The following is a 19,479-nucleotide window of genomic DNA, read 5'->3' as shown; positions in this document are numbered from 1 at the left end:
TCAAGTTTGTATGAAAATGTTTGATTATTCAAAGTATTTTACACCAGTATTCTGGCATAAACACTTAAATGTATCAGCCCTTATGAATACGGTAAAGTGTGAATTATTATTTATTATTATAGTACCATTTATTCCATGGCACTTTTTACATGTGAAAAAAGGGAGGGAGCATACATAGACAAGTACAATAATCATGAACAATAGAAGGCACAGACTGGTACAGGAGGAGTTAGAAAATAAAACAAATTGTGGAATTATGTATTTGGGAGATTTTTTTTTTAGTTGTTGTTGTTTTTCAGTACATTATATAGTAAAGTGAAGTCCTTTCTTCAAATACTACACTTTGTCTTGCAAAAAGACAGTGAGCCTTTGTACGACTATATAGATGGAAAAATAAAACAATTATGGCTGTTGGAAGAAGAGTGGGGAAAAAGTGAAGTGTAAAGATTGTAAATAACCTTGTATTAAATGGGGTTAATAGTAAACTCGCGAAATTTGAATTGTGTGTCTTGTTTTGACTGTACACACATTTGTCTTTTGTGTGTAATTTGTTATTGAAGTTTCCAACAGATACAAGTATGTAGTGATGATTATTTCTAAAGGCTAATTTTTCATTGGTTACCTGTTAGCATTTAACTTTAATATTTATCATTTCCTTGATATTTAGTGTCCGAGCAAGACATTTGGAGGTTTTGACTCAACAAAAGATCTCCCGGATGAAGTCATAATGTTTGCCAGGAGTCACCCAGCCATGTACAACTCTGTTTTCCCAATCAACAACCGTCCAATAATAATTAAAACTGAAGTGGATTATCAGTTTTCCCAGGTCGTGGTAGATCGTGTGGAAGCAGAAGATGGACAATATGATGTAATGTTTATTGGAACAGGTACGATTTCCAGCATATTTTAGAAAACATATACAGTATATTTTCAATTTAGTAAGGATACACATAAAAAGCTCTCTGGCTCAGCTTAAACGGGAAAGTTTTAGTGATCCAAATGATGGTTAAAAGGAATAGCTTAAATATTAACACTGGGATGAGATCACAGTAAAGGGAAGTGTGTTGGAAAGGATCTGTTTCATTCTGAGTGTGATATTATTGCTAAATGCCGCCATCAAAGTATGCAATTGGGTACTCGGGGTCAGTTTTCAGATTCCTGTGTTGTAAATCTCCTGACTCAGTTCAAATTGATGCCTGACATAAATCAGAGGAAAACTGAACACTTGGTTGAAGCTTTAGTTAAACATTTTACATCTGTGGGAAAGTCTTCCAGTTAGTTCAGGAAGAGGGCATATGTGGATTGAGAATTAAAGTGTGAAATAATTTTTGCTATGGGTGTTATGGTGTCGAGCTTTTACAATTAGTTCCCTTTCTGCTTATCTGATTCTGTGAAAGCTATAAAACTTTTTCTGTCATTCAAATATTCTGACCCCACTCTAATTCCTGGCAGAAAGAACTCCATGGGAAGTGAGCGAACAGTTTAATGTAATATTAGGCATTAATACAAGCAGAGATCAGGATGTTTTACAGTTGACTTTAAATGGACTTGTGAACTATACACTGTATTCTAGAAAGTGTATACAAACCAACATTTTCATGGCTGATGCCTCACACAATTAGGCAAATTTCTGCTCTAAGTACCTCAGTTTTATAAGTAACACCTTTTTGTCATTAATGGATTTCAAAATAAAATTCTTACGTTCAGGGTACGCATATCTCTTTGTACACACAGAATGCTGTTGTTTTCTTTTATTTGTATATTATGCAGTTAAAGCAGCTTGCACCTGTTCACACTTTTTTCATCCTGTCAGGAGGTGCTCGCCAGTCCTTGGTCTTTTTGCTCTTGTTAGAAGGTGTGTGTTGTGCGTGTGTGCGTGTGTGTGTGTGTGCATCTATATATATTATATATATATATATATATATATATAATATATATTGTGTATGTGATCGTGTGTATTTGTTTATATATATATATATATATATATATATATATATATATATATATATATATATATGTACATATACTGTATATATAAAATCGCAAACCCCCAGTGGATTCTAAACCTAGGGCCCTCTCCTTTTTTTGCACCTGTTTTGCCCTGCTGGTTCACATATCGCATCCGTATGCTGTATATGAATTGAATAAATGTTTATATGTAAACCATCCCCAAAAGCATAGTAATTATGGTTCTATGAAGATAGACAGTAAGTATATACAGTGTGTGTGTATATATATATATATATATATATATATATGTGTGTGTGTGTATAATATATACACGTGTGTATGTATGTGTATGTGTGTGTGTATGTATGTGTATATATATATATATATATATATATATATATATATATATATAATTTATATAATATACATTCCCATGGACTTTTTTTGCATACTGATCTCAAACCATGATAGTAGTATTCCATTGTTAAGGGGTCTGTATGTGCAGTGAGAAACTGTTTTCTGGTATGTATGAAATTTACATTGCCCAATATTATTGTAGCTGTAGGACACAAAGTAGTTATCTCTTCGTAATAATTTTGACTAGTATTCGGTCTTAGTCTTCACAATGAATGCCCTTTTCCCTAAAGCTCACCAAGAGAGTCTTACTTTGTACAGACTTGTCAGCCATATTCTAATATTTTATCTCATATTTACAAATCTGTATTTGTACATTTTACATTTATTGTATTGTCCAAGCTTATTAAGTGACAGCTATGGAACTGCAAGCCATGGCAGGTCTATAGCCTTTATGTGGCCCCCAGGCTGTTCACATGTTTGTGGCATATGTAGAATAGTAACACTCGTAAGTAGACACTTGGTTAAAATTGACAGTTGTTAATTAGCACATTACTGTTAAAACTAACAGGATGACCAAATGATCCTATAGAGCAAACTCTGTGGCTGACCTGGACAAGGGTAACGCAAAGTGCACCATTTGTCATGACAGATTAGATTATTTATTGAGATTTGCTAGGACATAACGTAGATCATTGACACCCTTATGGTTTGTCACCACCATACTTAATTATTAAATTTGAAGTTTACTTATTTATTGTCAATTGTTTCCTCCTGCTCAGGCTTTAGACACATGTTGCTTGGGTTAAAGACAGCTGCTCTTCCTCTCTTCTAAATGGGAAGTAAATAATTCAAAGTGAACGGACCATGGATGCCTGAGTAGGTCTTTACTTCCTTAGATAATCCCCATCAATGTCAAAGTCTTAAGTCCCAACATTAAAACATGATAATAGCCGTCAAAACAACTAAACTGGAGGTCTAAGGCATTTTTTTGCAAACACTAGAGATTAAAAAAGTCTGCAAAGGATACAACCCAATAATACAATGCAAACCATCCAGTAATAAAGTATAATGGGTATTTTTTCCTATTTATTTGATCTTTCTATGCAATATAAAAATATAGTTTGTATTGCTCTGTGTACCCTGTAGCTTGTATGACTTACCAAGTGCAATCAATGTCTCGGTGGATCAATTCTCTAAATATATGACCTGAGGTAATATTTCAAATAGTGGAAGCGCTTCTGTCATTAAAGTGAATTAATAGCCCTCTTATCCTTTAGCCGAGCTGTAAACTGGAGCCTATTGATCTTAAAAGAAGTAGATGTTTTAATTTGTGTGAAAGTATTTGAAATTCTACTCTTCAAAACTTGATCTGCAACTCGGATACAGTGCAGCTTTGGTACCTGAGGCCTGATCACAGTCTCCATAGTGATTAACTTATGTTACCTTTGACCTCTAAAGTTCCTGCAGATGCAGAGGCTTGGACCTTTTACCATTCAGTATTCTTCAGAGAGAGCCAATTCGTTTTAATTAAGGTTCCCAGAGGTTAGTTGTCAAATTTCACCCTTTACTTATCAAAGTCTGCATCTAGACTAAAGCATTTATAGGTAATAAGTGCTGAAAGTTCTCACTACAATATTTTGTTCTTGACACATTTTTCTTTCAGGACGTAAATTGAATTCAGCAATCAAAATAGCACCTTTCACTTTTCAATGAAAATTGTTATAATTAATCTATACCATTTTGCTTTGGGGAAATATCACAATGCATGACTATAGTATGAGTGAGTAGGGTAATAGCGACTATTCATCACGTAAAGATTTTAGAATTTTATGGTACTACTTGAATTCTGCTATGAATAGTTTCTTGTTGTAGCCTACCAAACACTTTCCTGGTAGATGCTCAGCTGTCCTATCCTTCTGGCAAGCCAAGGATATTTCAAGCTGTTTAGCTGGCATGTTTATGCTGCTTTGATCTCTGAGTTCACTTAGCGGTGCAGTCAGTGTCAAACTGGGGTGCCATGGCCTCACTAGAAAAAATATTATTGGGGACTGCTATAAATTATAAAGAGCTTCCCAATATCCATGTTTTTCCACATGTTTTACTATATCATTATTGGGGAAAAATAATTTTCTGAGCCTTAAGGGTGCTTTACACGCTGCGACATCGCTAACGATATATTGTCGGGGTCACGTCGTTAGTGACGCACATCCGGCGCCGTTAGCGACATTGCAGCGTGTGATACCAAGGAGTGACGATCAATGATTGCAAAAGCGTCCAACATCGTTGATTGTTGACACGTCGCTCCTTTTCATAATGTCATTGCTGCTGCAGGTACGATGTTGTTCGTCATTCCTGCGGCATCACACATCGCTATGTGTGACACCGCAGGAACGACGAACATCTCCTTACTTGCGTCCATGAGGAAGGAAGGAGGTGGGCGGGATATTCCACCCACTCATTTCCGCCCCTCCTCTGCTATTGGGCAGCTGCTTAGTGATGCCGCAGTGACGTCGCTATGACGCCGAACGCACCTCCCCCTTGAAGGAGGGATTGTTCTGCGGTCACAGCGACGTCGGTGAGAAGGTATGTGCATGTGACGCTGCCGTTGCGATAATGTTCGCTATGGCAGCGATCACCAAATGTCGCACGAGCGACAGGGGCGGGTACTATCGCGCACGACATCGCTAGCTATCGCTAGCGATGTCGCAGCGTGTAAAACACCCCTTAGGCGATTGGTTCCAAGTCCAACTTCAAAAAGTTTAGTCTTCTGCTGGCCAACTTCGATACCTTACTATGAAAGAACCTGGTCCCCTGCCATAGTATAACCCTGAGAGCAGCTTGGTAGTCTGGGGTTCATATTGCAAATCACATCTTCAGTTTTTATTCACTATTTATTTGGGTAGGAAATGTCATTTTAACGCTACATATATTTCTGACAACCCTACTTTTGATGAGACTTGATAACTTATAGGACTGCAATTAGTTGAAGCCCACTTACCAATAACTGCACAATATTTTTAAAACACAAAAAATAATAAATATTATTCCAAAGGGGAATAAGTATTTAATTTTACATTCTTGGTTAATTGTTTTTTTTCTTAATGCTTTTTTTAAAGTTTACTTCTGTTTGAAATCACAAATGACATGCTAAATAGTTTTAAGGGAACCTATCAAGTAAAAAATGAAATATTAACCTGCAGATATGGGGTTACTCTGCAGGTTAAAAACATTTTGAACCTGCCCAGCATCTGCACATTAAATCCTGCTGCCGGGAAGAAAGGAACTTTCGTCCTCCTAGCAGCATTCAGGTTTCAGTAATGCCAGTGCACGTTCAGTCACCGCTATGTGCATGGAAAATGGCAGCTGTAACTGCACTCCCCCGCACTGACTGACAACCACTCGGCATTAGGCAAGTGCTGTCAGTCAATGTGAGGGGTGGAGTTATAGCTGTCACTCTCCATACTAAAAGCGGTGACTGAACCCGCATCACTACTCCCCCTGACTGAATCCTGAACGCTGCCGGGAGGATTAAAGTTCATATCCTCCTGTTAGTGAGGCTTAATATGCAGGTGTCAGGCAGATTCAGAATGTTATTAATCTGCAGATTCACCCCATATTTGAAGGTTAATAGAATTTTCCACATGACCGATTCCCTTTAATGGCTCAAGATGTTACTGTTCCATTTTTTTAATACATATAGACTTGACAGAAGAAAATTGTTGGTGGGGTTTGTAGCACTGAAATACCACTAATATCTAGAAAAAAAAAAAAGGTAGCAATTATATACTGAACTGTACCTGTAGGCTGCCTATAAAAATATTTGTTTGTACAGAACAACAGTCAATTGCTAAAAACGCCCCAAAAAATTCTGATATGTCAGTATAACATGCAAGACATTTTACAATACATATCACTTTAACCCCTTCACCCCCGGCCACTAAAACACCATAATGACCGGGCCATTTTTTGCAATTCTGACCAGTGTCACTTTGACAGGTTATAACTCTGGAACGCTTAAACGGATCCTGGCGATTTTGACATTATTTTTTCGTGACATATTGTACTTCATGTCAGTGGTAAATTTAGGCTGATACTTTTTGCGTTTATTTGTGAAAATTTAGGAAATTGTGCGAAAATTTGGAAAATTTCGCAATTTTCAAACTTTGAAAATTTATGCCCATAAATCTGAGAGATATGTCACACAAAATAGTTACTAAATAACATTTCCCACTTGTCAACTTTACATCAGCGCAATTTTCGAAAGAAATTTTTTTTTCGTTAGGAAGTTAGAAGGGGTCAAAGTTTATTAGCAATTTCTAATTTTTCCAACAAAATTTACAAAATATTTTTTTTAGGGACCACATCACATTTGAAGTGACTTTGAGAGGCCGAGGTGACAGAAAATACCCAAAAGTGACCCCATTCTAAAATCTGCACCCCTCACACTGCTCAAAACCACATCCAAGAAGTTTATTAACCCTTTAGGTGCTTCACAGGAACCAAAGCAATGTGGAAGGAAAAAATGAAAATTTTACTTTTTAACACAAAAATGTTACTTTAGCCATAAAATTTTCATTTTTACAAGGGAGAAAAGAGAAAGTGCACCCTACAATTTATTGTGCATTTTCTCCTGAGTACACTGATACCCCATATGTGGTAAAAATCAATTGTTTGGGTGCACGGCAGAGGTCGAAAGGCAAGGAGCGCCATTTTGAACACAGAATTAGCTGCACTCATTAGCGGACGCCATGTCGGGTTTGAAGACCCCCTGAGGTGCCTAAACAATGGAGCTCCCCCACAAGTGACCCCATTTTGGAAACTAGAGCCCTCAAATATTTTTTCTAGATGTTTGATGAGCACTTTGAACACCTGGGGGCTTCACAGAAGTTTATAACGTTGAGCCGTGAAAAGAAAAAAAAATTTTTTTTACCACAAAACTGTTGCTTCCACTAGGTAGCTTTTTTTTCACATGGGTATCGGGAAAAAATGCAACATAAAATGTATTGTCCATTTTCTCCTGAGTACGCAGATACCTCACATGTGGTGGAAAGTAATTGTTGGGTGCATGGCGGGGCTCAGAAGAGAAGGGCACCATTTGACAGCAAAATTGATTGGAATCATTAGCGGACGCCATGTCACGTTTTTAGACCCCCCCCCATGGTGCCTAAACAGTGAAGCTCCCCCACAAATTACCCCATTTTGGAACTAGACCCCTCAAGGAATTTATCTAGATGTTTAGTGAGCCCCTTGGGGCTCCACTGAAAGTTGATAACGTTGAACCGTGAAAATTATTTATTTTTTTTAATTTTTTTTTTAAATTTTTGCAGCAACAAGGTAGTTTTTTTTTCTTTTTACAACGGTATCAGGAAAAAATGCACCATAAAACGTATTGTGCAATTTTTCCCGAGTACGCAGATACCTCACATGTGGTGGAAATCAATTGTTTGGGCTCATGGCGGGGCTCAGAAGACAAGGAACGCCATTTGACTTTTCAAACGCACAGATGCAGTGCACTGATCGGCCGCTGCAGGAGGCACGGTCGGATGAGATACAAAAAGCGCTGGGGATATGGAAAAAAAAAAAGTCACACCAAAAATTGAGCAGGGATGTTGATCCGCGCTCAGCGGGACGCACGGACAGATGCGATACTTTTTTTTCCGTATCCCCGACGCTTTTTGTATTGCATCAGTCCGTGCGTCCCGCCGAGCGCTGATCAGGGATGCACTTAACGGATCGGCATCCCTGCTCAATTTTTGGCGTGACTTTTTTTCCCGTATCCCCGATGCTTTTTGTCACGCCAAAAATTGAGCAGGGATGCCGATCCGTTATGTGCATCCCTGATCAGCGCTCGGCGGGACGCACAGACATATGCGATACAAAAAGCGTCGGGAATACGGGAAAAAAAGTCCCGCCGAAAACTGACCACGGATGCAGATATGTTATCTGCATCCCTGATCAGCGCTCGGCGAGACACACGGACGCATGAGGTGTAAAAATAGAAAGGGGACAGAGGAAAAAAAAGAAAAAAAAAAAGTTATACTCACAGTACCCAGAGGATTAGCAGGAGGAACAAAAGGCAAGGAACAGCTTTACAGCAGCAGCCAGCAGGTAGGAAGTTGGACAGCTCAGCAGAAGACCCAGGAAGAAGGACCCAGCGATGGAGGCAGATGTGATCGGCCGGTGAAGACAGGTAAGAGGGCGTCGGGGGGACAGCAGAGGGGGACGGGGACAGCAGAGGGGGAGGGGGAGAGCAGAGGGGGAGAGCAGAGGAGGGAGATACCGGAGGAGCTGCAGAATAAAGATCACGGGGGAGGCCGGCAGATTGGGATGTCGGGGGGCAGATTGGGATGTCTGGGGGCAGATCGGGATGTCTGGGGGCAGATCAAGATGTCGGGGGGGGAAGATCGGGATGTCGGAGGGCAGATCGGGATGTCGGGGGGGCAGATCGGGATGTCGGGGGGGCAGATCGGGATGTCGGGGGGCAGATTGCAGGGGGGCACGGGCAGGGGCCATTACGGGAGCGCGCAGGAGCAAAACACAAGAGCGCGCAGGGGCTGCAAGGAGAGCAGGGGAGGAGGGATACCGGAGGAGCTGCAGAATAGAGATGTCGGGGGGGGGCAGATCGGGATGTCGGGGGGGCAGATCGCAGGGGGGCACGGGCAGGGGCCATTACGGTAGCGCACAGGAGCAATCACAAGAGCATGCAGGGGCTGCAAGGAGAGCAAAGGAGGAGGGAGATACCGGAGGAGCTGCAGAATAGAGATGTCGGGGGGCAGATCGGGATGTCGGGGGGCAGATCGGGATGTCGGGGGGGCAGATCGGGATGTCGGGGGGGCAGATCGCAGGGGGGCACGAGCAGGGGCCATTACGGAAGCGCGCAGGGACTGCAAGGTGAGCACAATACTCACCGCTCCTGCTCCGTGACGTGACAGCAGCGGCAGCAGCAGCGGTGGCGTGGTACCACTAGTACCAGCCAGTGCTGCACGCTGCAGACATGTTGGGGGAGGGTGCCCAGACCAGCACAGGCCTGGGGAGGGCGGCCACCGGCAGATCAGACCGCCCCACTTCACACTGATTGGAGCGATTGCGCGTCATAGCACGATCGCTCCAATCAGTGCTGCAGGGGGGGCCACGGTGTCTGCTTGCTTCCAGCCAATGATCGGAGCTGCTGCAGCCCCGGTCCTAGCTGGATTTTACAGGATCACACCATTTTTGGCATTTTTTTTTGCCGAAAACAGCGTGATCAATGTGATTGGCGGTTCCGATTTGAACAGCCATTCACATCGATCGCCTATGGGGGGTGGCGATGCCACCCCCCCTGGGGTCAAGCAAGGTCCCCTGCTGTAAGAAACAGCAGGGGACATCATTTGAAAGCCGTTGCTATGGCCACGGCAATCAAATGAAGTTTAGGCAGTAAAATTACGTCCCTGGTCGTTAAGTCATGTTAAAATAGGACGTAATTTTACTGCCCGCGGTCGTGAAGGGGTTAAAGAACCAAAGTTACTTAGTTTACAATCTGTGCCTCTCAAAGGAAGAAATAATCTTACATTGTCTTTTTTTGCTGGTGATTGTCATTGACTTTTATAGGTAAATAAACACATAAGGTAAACAGATATTCACAAATATATCAAAATTAATTACAATATAAAAACACACCAAAGTGTAAAACGCAAGAATGGCCATATAGGTCATGTACACATAAATATTGTCAATTGACAGGATAAATATATGAAGGTATCAACAGGTTCACAGACAGATGATAATAATGGAGCAAAGGACTTAGCTTGTAGACTGACTGATGCTCATTCGGACTGTGGTGGTTATCTGCACAGTATTATCTGCACCACCGTGGATCCTTGTATCTGACGCCATGGACCTGCATATCTGACTTCCATATCACTCTGGCCTCCTGATGAACCGCACTCCCTGTGTGGGGAAACGCGTCGACGTGGAGTTCCTGAGGTGGAGTTCCTTTACTGTTATCATGAAGGCTGATGGTTCACCCCTGCTATAAAGGACATTTGAAGAGCAACAGCATATAATTGCTTGGACTTGTATGGACTGCTATGCCCCACATTTATGGTGTTGGAAAGAATAACTAGCTATAGTCTACAAGCTAAGTCCTTTGCTCCATTATTATCATCTGTCTGTGAACCTGTTGATACCTTCATATATTTATCCTGTCAATTGACAATATTTATGTGTACATGACCTATATGGCCATTCTTGTGTTTTACACTTTGGTGTGTTTTTTATATTGTAATAAATTTTGATAAATTTGGGAATATCTGTTTACCTTGTTTACATTAATATTCCCGGGACACATTTGATCCATAAAGCCTATACCTTAAATAAACACATAGTTGTAATAAATGGAAATTAAAATAATTGACTTTTTTTTCCAAGTTTAAGTAATGATACAGCAAGAAATCAAATGTGATGGTGGATTAGAAATTGATTAAAGAGGTTGTCCACTACTTTTACATTGATTGTCTACAATCAATTCCTGCTTCGGTCAGTGTACAACACGGCACCCCTGCGGAATAGCTGTACTTGGTGCCGATGGCAGCAGCAGGCAACCGGAAATGATCAGTTCTGGTGCTGGCCTATCTTTTGATAGTGGTCGCTGCCAGGTTTTGCACATCCTTCTCCTATTGATTAAATGGAAGGTGGATTTGCAGTACCCAGCCATGGCTGCTATCAGTTGGTGGGGTAGCTCTGGAACTGAGCATTAACAGCCACCTGCTACTATTGCCGGATCCAAAAACAGCTGATTAATGGGGGTGCGGGGTGTTGCACCTCGGCTGATTAGACATTGGTGACCTATGTTAAGGATAGGCCGTTTCAGTCACACTGTGTGCCTTGTGCCAGAAAAGCGCTAAAGGCATCATAAATGAATAGTATAGAATGAAATAGAATACCATGATAGCTACACATAAAATACTTTACATTGTGAAGCTTTTGCCTGTGGGTCAAAAGCTGGTACAGTTTTGGATATGAGCCTAGAAACTTGAAGCACTTCAGATAAATCAAAGGATATACAGTTAGGTCCAGAAATATTTGGACAGTGACACAATTTTTGTTATTTTAGCTGTTTACAAAAACATGTTCAGAAATACAATTATATATATAATATGGGGTCAAAGTGCACACTCCCAGCTGCAATATGAGAGTTTTCACATCCAAATCGGAGAAAGGGTTTAGGAATCATAGCTCTGTAATGCATAGCCTCCTCTTTTTCAAGGGACCAAAAGTAATTGGACAAGGGACTCTAAGGGCTGCAATTAACTCTGAAGGTGTCTCCCTCATTAACCTGTAATCAATGAAGTAGTTAAAAGGTCTGGGGTTGATTACAGGTGTGTGGTTTTGCATTTGGAAGCTGTTGCTGTGACCAGACAACATGCGGTCTAAGGAACTCTCAATTGAGGTGAAGCAAAACATCCTGAGGCTGAAAAAAAAGAAAAAATCCATCAGAGAGATAGCAGACATGTTTGGAGTAGCAAAATCAACAGTCGGGTACATTCTGAGAAAAAAGGAATTGACTGGTGAGCTTGGGAACTCAAAAAAGCCTGGGCGTCCACGGATGACAACAGTGGTGGATGATCGCCGCATACTTTCTTTGGTGAAGAAGAACCCGTTCACAACATCAACTGAAGTCCAGAACACTCTCAGTGAAGTAGGTGTATCTGTCTCTAAGTCAACAGTAAAGAGAAGACTCCATGAAAGTAAATACAAAGGGTTCACATCTAGATGCAAACCATTCATCAATTCCAAAAATAGACAGGCCAGAGTTAAATTTGCTGAAAAACACCTCATGAAGCCAGCTCAGTTCTGGAAAAGTATTCTATGGACAGATGAGACAAAGATCAACCTGTACCAGAATGATGGGAAGAAAAAAGTTTGGAGAAGAAAGGGAACGGCACATGATCCAAGGCACACCACATCCTCTGTAAAACATGGTGGAGGCAACGTGATGGCATGGGCATGCATGGCTTTCAATGGCACTAAGTCACTTGTGTTTATTGATGACATAACAGCAGACAAGAGTAGCCGGATGAATTCTGAAATGTACCGGGATATACTTTCAGCCCAGATTCAGCCAAATGCCGCAAAGTTGATCAGACGGCGCTTCATAGTACAGATGGACAATGACCCCAAGCATACAGCCAAAGCTACCCAGGAGTTTGAGTGCAAAAAAGTGGAACATTCTGCAATGGCCAAGTCAATCACCAGATCTTAACCCAATTGAGCATGCATTTCACTTGCTCAAATCCAGACTTAAGACGGAAAGACCCACAAACAAGCAAGACCTGAAGGCTGCGGCTGTAAAGGCCTGGCAAAGGATTAAGAAGGAGGAAACCCAGCGTTTGGTGATGTCCATGGGGTCCAGACTTAAGGCAGCGATTGCCTCCAAAGGATTCGCAACAAAATATTGAAACTAAAAATTTTTTTTTGGGTTTGGTTTATTTGTCCGATTACTTTTGACCTCCTAAAATGGGGAGTGTTTGTAAAGAAATGTGCACAATTCCTACAATTTCTATCAGATATTTTTGTTCAAACCTTCAAATTAAATGTTACAATCTGCACTTGAATTCTGTTGTAGAGATTTCATTTCAAATCCAATGTGGTGGCATGCAGAGCCCAACTCGCGAAAATTGTGTCACTGTCCAAATATTTCTGGACCTAACTGTATCTTCATAAGAGTTCATATGATTTGTAATTACCTAATACCAGTCAAAGCAGAATCTAAATCCTAAACATTTTGGACTATTATTCAATAAACTGCTAGTTTGTTATTCAAAAAACTGTATAAACCTACTACACAGGGCTGTGGAACTGGTAATACATTTATTTTATTTACCCATAGTGTACACATATACAGATAACATGAAGAAAGATACTTAAGGCCCCGTCACACACAGAGATAAATCTGCAGCAGATCTGTGGTTGCAGTGAAATTGTGGACAATCAGTGCCAGGTTTGTGGCTGTGTACAAATGGAACAATATGTCCATGATTTCACTGCAACCACAAATCTGCCAAAGATTTATCTCTGTGTGTGACAGGGGCCTTTAGTCCCATATAACCTGTTAGCTTTTTTTTCTTTAGTGTAATTAGTGCAGCTGAATATATTCTAAATACAGCTTATTTCAAAAGCTTGAAATATTGCATTTTTTTAACTTCTTAAATCTAATAATAAAATCCTACAATCCTGGTTAGCACTGCAGTCTTGCAGCACTGGGGTCCTGGGTTCAAATCCCACCAAGGACAACATCTGCAAGAAGTTTGTATGTTCTCCCTGTGTTTGCGTGGGTTTCCTCCGGGTTCTCCGGTTTCCTCCCACACTCCAAAAACATACAGATAGGGACCTTAGATTGTGAGCTCCAATGGGGACAGTGTTGCCAATGTATGTAAAGCACTGAGGAATTAATAGAGCTATATAAATGAATAAATATTAATTATTTGGCTTAAATTTATTGATCAAACTTTATATATAAAGTTCCAATGTATGTATCGAAGAAAAGAAGGACATGGCCATTACAGTAAATAATTTATTGAAGATTACCCTGTTGGTTGTATTCCCCGTATTCCTCAACAGTCATAATTTTGTGAAATACTGAATAAGAAAGCCTATAGCAACTGTTTTCATTTACTAGCTGCAGGATATATGACAGACGGACTTTGATTTGTTGCTATGACTCAGTATGTGGCTGATATGTATCTGTATTAGTTTTCAGCAGTCCCATACCAATGACGTCTAGAGTCTAGATTTACCTAGATACAGAGACGATAAGCCTAATATTTACAATGGATAAGAGTAAAAGATATTCTAATTAAACACATATATTTACATAAAAGTATGATGTTAGCATGAACTATCAAAATCTGGATTCCTTCTAGACTTCACCTTGATGTGATCTACATCTTAATGTACAGAAAAAAATACTGTGTCTCGAAGTTATAAAGCACTAGTCTCAACCTAATAGAAGGCCATTATTAAAATGTTATTGTTTAAAGCTGTTTGTCAGAATGCATGGTATGAAACAAAGAATGGAAAAAACTGTACATTTGAAGGGAATGCCATATAGGTTAAATGAAGTGCCTCCAGCATGCAGCTGTGCGGAGACTGAAGTGTAAATTTAGCTGTACTCCAGCTTGACAAGTGCCCTCAAAGATCAACAAAGATGTTATCTGGACCTTTGTACATATGTGACACATTTTGGTCACTGATATATGTTCTCAAGTGTTTAAGAACAATCATAAAACACACAGAAACTCATAACAAGTACAAGAAAATGCATGTCATATACTACTGGGGATATACCGCTCGCTTCTAGTTTTATAGTGAAAAAAGCTTTAATAAACTGTGTTTCAAGACAAAATCCACATCCATCTAAACCCTCAAGTATCAAATTGCCACAATAAGTACATAGCATAACATTTTACATATTTTTACTACTTTTGTTTAGAGTCCCAAATCCTGCCTTTTATATTTTATAGCAAAAATTAAAAACATAAAATGCGATATTTATGTTGATTTTAACAAGAATTTTATATTTGTTCTGTATATTTCTTTGTGAGATCTATTTGTACTGTGGCTGATTTATACCCCATAAATGTACAATATAGCTTTATTTCCTAGTAGTAAAATATCACCATTTTTATTAGGATGACATTGATTAAATAATTTTAAGTTTCAGAAACCACTAAATTAAATAAAGCGTCAAGCGGTATTTATTTTTTGTTATTGGTAATTTGTCATGCATATTCCATAAATAAACTAACTGTATTAGACCTCAATTTTTTTTTTCTTTTTCCAGCTATAATAACATACAAAATATATCTTTCTTGCAGACATCGGGACTGTTTTAAAAGTGGTTTCTGTTCCCAAGGAGACTTGGCATGATTTAGAAGAAGTACTTCTGGAAGAAATGACTGTGTTTAGGGTAGGTACAATGTTTTAGTAGCAGTATGTTACAGATCAATATTATACAGTGCCAAAATACCAAGTGTATATCCTGGTGGGGACTTGTATGGTACATTTTTTTTATAAATATATATATATATTTAGGCAAATTTATTAATACTGTCTACTTATTAGATAGTGCAAAGGTAGACTAAACAGTGTTAGACTGCACCAATTTAACAAATAAGAAGAGGGGTAGCTCAGTGGTTAGCACTGCAGTCTTGCAGCACTGGGGTCCTGGGTTCAAATCCCACCATGGACAACATCTGTAAGGAGTTTGTATGTTCTCCGAGTGTTTGCGTGGGTTTCCTCCGGGTTCTTTGGTTTCCTCCCACACTCCAAAGACAAAATAAAGGGGACAGGGATTCTGATGTATGTAAAGTGCTGTTGAATTAATGGCACTATATAAGTGAATAAATATTATTATTATTATTATTATTATTATTATTATTATCTTAAGACTGATTGGTCTAAATTTACACCTTCTATTAACTGGCTTACTTTGTGCCAGAAACATGGTAAAAAAAATTGCCACATCCTTTGGTGCATTTGCCCCTTTATTGTTGAACTATAACCCTTTTTGCAGAGGCCAAACACCTCGTCGGACAAGGTGCCAAAAGTTCAAAAAGCAGATAATAAATTTTGTGAAGATCATAATTCAGTTTTTTGGGAAATATTACCCTAGAATTCTGGTGAATTTAGCGAGATAAATAAGAATTGCGAGTATGTAGGTATTTTTTTGAAAATACAGTTCCTCCCAAAGACACAATGAGGCAGTCAAACTTCCTCTGGACCTGTTCTTGTTGTGTGTATGGGCACATTGGAAATATTTCCTTTATTTAGAGCTCTAAAAAATATTAGAACTTATGTAAAATAAGTACCTAAATGTGAGTATCACATTAAGTGAATTTTCTAAATAGGAAATAAACAAACTTCTTACTATATTGAGGAACTCATTTAAAAGTTCCTATACTGGTCAGTAAGTTGGTCTTCAAACATTCTATTTTTTATTGCTGTATTGTTTTCCATAGAATGGCTATATTTCTTTGTTATCATTCTTTCTTTATTCTCTCCTCTTAATCTTTCATTTTTCTTTGCCAAATTCATTTTTTTTGTCTGCACAACTATATTCTTCTACAAAGAATGAGTTGTCCTCAACCCTTTGAAATATTATTTCTACATGAATAAGCGCGTATTGCGTGCAGCTTAGGAAAGTCTCTCTAAGGCATCCTGCAGGTGTTTAAAAATCCAGTGTTAATATGGGCTGCTTAGAATATGTGAGCTAAAGTATGTGAAAAACCTCAGCATATAAAGCTGGAAGGCATACCAATCTATAACAATATACAGAATAGCTGCAAAAGCTTTGTAAGGACAAAAAAAAAAATCACAAAAAGAAGAATATTTTTTTTTTTATATCATGCAGAAATCGCAGTATATTAATAAAATATACTATATAGGACAAACACTTGCTAAAAGCAGGTGCACCAAATTCATTGCACTAAATGATATCTAAAAGTAATACAAAAATATAACTTTTTTTCATTAAACTGTTATATTATGTTTTTTATTTTTTCATTAAATTGTCATGTTTTAATAAACCGTATTATTTTAACAATATCTTCTTTGTGAAATGTATGGATTACTATTCTTACATTGGTGACCTTTTTTCTGTAATTATTATTTATGAGCATAAATTAATCTATATTTTGTGCATTTCCCCTATAGGAGCCAACTACAATTTCATCCATGGAGATTTCTACAAAGCAAGTATGCGGTGGCTTTTATTTCATTGACTATGTTTCCATTACCCCATAGATTTCATAACTTCCTGACAGCAATTTGGTTATTGCAGAGCTTTTAATTGTAATAACACATCATTTCCCTTTAATTTGGCCTCAGCAGGTTGTAGAACAGCGTCATTAAAGGCCATGTAGAAAGGAAACTTTTAAATACATACATAACTTGCATTATAAACACAACATAAACTTGTCAGCTATATGACTTGTCCCATTGTTTATATTGGATTCTAATGCTGCCATATAATTTTTCCATGCGTTGAAATACATCCAAAGAGGAAACACTGTGCATCTTGTTTTAATGTTAATTTAAAGCACATCTCATAATTATATTTACTCAAAAATATTACTGTTCATATTTTATAAAAAATACATTTTGCCACTTCAGTATACATATGTGCACATGTTTCTTCCTACCAATGTAAAAAAAATCAAGAAAGCTAGAGCATTATATACAGTATTATATGCTATATATTATGTGTTATCCAAGACATATTCTTATATACCTTATTTATTATTATTATTATTATTTATTATTTTTATTCCATGCAACTTGTCTACATTCTAACTTTTGATATAGCAATATAGCATTTTCAGATGGTGCAACATCCATTCAACTACTTAAAGGGGTTTTCCCACAAAGTTAACCCCCTGTACGACCAAGGACTTACTGGTACGTCATTGGTCACCTATCTCCCGTTACTGCAGGCTCTGGCGGCGCGCCTGTGGTAATTCCCTGCACATGTCTGCTGATCTGGTCACAGGTGGATAGGAGTTCCACCCATGTCTGTTAACCTTTAAGATCGCACTGTTTGACAGTGCGATTTAAATGGCCACAGCGGGGATCTCACTGTTCCTCAACACTATTAGCAGCCTTGTGATGCGATAACGGGGTGCCAATGTGTTGTCAGTCATGGTAGGCATGGCAGGGTTAGATGATGACTCACTTCCTGTGAAAGCTGACAGAAAGTTGACTCTCACAGGAAAGTCGCATTTCTGCTGATCAGAGCGATGCTGCTTTGATCAGAAGAAATGAGCAAGTGATTGGACTGTGCAGTGATAAATCCCCCTAGGGGGACTAGTACAATAAATAAAAAATGTAAAAGAAAAAGTTTAAAAAAAATGAAGCATAAAAGAAACTAAAAGTTCAAATCACCTCCCCTTTGAAAATAAAACAGTTAAAAGAAATAAAATATATACACATATTGGGTACTGCTGTGTTCAGAAATGCCCAATCTATCAAAATATAAAATCTGTTAATCTGATTGGTACACCGCATTGGAGGATAAAAACTCCAATCGGCAAAAAATTACATGGTGCAATATTATATGTATACATAAATATATCCATATATACATTTTTTTTTTTTAGATGGCATAGTACAATTCACAATCCATTTCTCATACTTACATGGCCACTAGTCCGAATTTACCAGGCACTGTATAAATACAGTAACAGATGTATTAAAGTGGCCAAAGGAGGGAGGCTAATTAATTAAAATGCAGCTGCGGACAGTTAGAAACAGGGATGGTGTTAGCAGTGAATAACTTTTTTAATGGACAGCAATATATTTAAGTTTATATAACTATTGTGAACAATAGAAAAAATAAAAGAAATAAAAAATCCAAGGCAGTGCACATTATTATTGCACAATGTTACACTTTACAGTACATAGAAGAATCATAAAAAAGCTTCCGTAACTTATTACAAAGTGCAGAGCTGTGATGAATGAACGTAGTAATACAACTAAATTACAACTTCATTCTCTAGATCCATGAAATGCAAAGTATTTACCTACGTATTTTTAAACTTGGAAAGCAGACTTTAAGGGAAGACATTAAATGTCCTTCTGTCCCATGATACTTTCCTTCACGCTCAAATGCAATGTTCTGAAATTCCAGATGAAGCTATGCATAATACATAGGGAAAACAATGCAAAAAGAATTTATATTAAAGGAGTATGGAAAGGCTGTCATGTTGTTATGCTCTCACACAGTATTTTCCATTACAGATTTGTTTTTTACTATTGCTTTTGTAAATCTAAGGCATACGATAAAGGCAGGATATCTCTAGTTGTTAAGTTCAGCATTATCTATATATTACAAATATTTAAAGAAATGCAGTAATGCCGTTTGGAAACAGCTTGTACTATCCATATGGGATCTTTTTTTGTCTGAGTTAATTGTATTTGGCAATGGAACATGTTTTATTTGAGAGCAGGCAAGGATGTATTGTGCTGGCAGAAGTACAGATACATGCATCAAAACATAGATTCCCCGTATAACTCCGGGAACACCGCTCCAAGCTTCAAGGCTTTCTGTCTTTACTACTCCTGGCCAGTGTGACACTAAGTGAACGGGGACTGCTTTCTCCCATGATGGAAGCTGTATTTGTCATAATATCCAGATAC

The 19,479-nt window shown here is 38.6% G+C and overlaps 1 protein-coding gene across 1 annotated transcript in view; it reads left to right on the top strand.

The window, feature by feature from the left end:
- SEMA3A (semaphorin 3A) overlaps positions 1 to 19,479 on the top strand; it is a 376,079-nt gene that overhangs the window by 311,529 nt on the left and 45,071 nt on the right. The window contains exons 11-13 of the mRNA XM_075345229.1: positions 668 to 887; positions 15,162 to 15,253; positions 16,999 to 17,040. Coding sequence (XP_075201344.1) covers positions 668 to 887; positions 15,162 to 15,253; positions 16,999 to 17,040 — 354 coding nt within the window. The remainder of the gene's footprint in view (positions 1 to 667; positions 888 to 15,161; positions 15,254 to 16,998; positions 17,041 to 19,479) is intronic.

Source organism: Anomaloglossus baeobatrachus, chromosome 4 (genome assembly GCF_048569485.1).
Source record: "Anomaloglossus baeobatrachus isolate aAnoBae1 chromosome 4, aAnoBae1.hap1, whole genome shotgun sequence".
NCBI lineage: Eukaryota > Metazoa > Chordata > Amphibia > Anura > Aromobatidae > Anomaloglossus > Anomaloglossus baeobatrachus.
The sequence above is the reverse complement of the archived record's forward strand: the minus strand, read 5'-3'. Positions and strand labels throughout refer to the sequence as shown.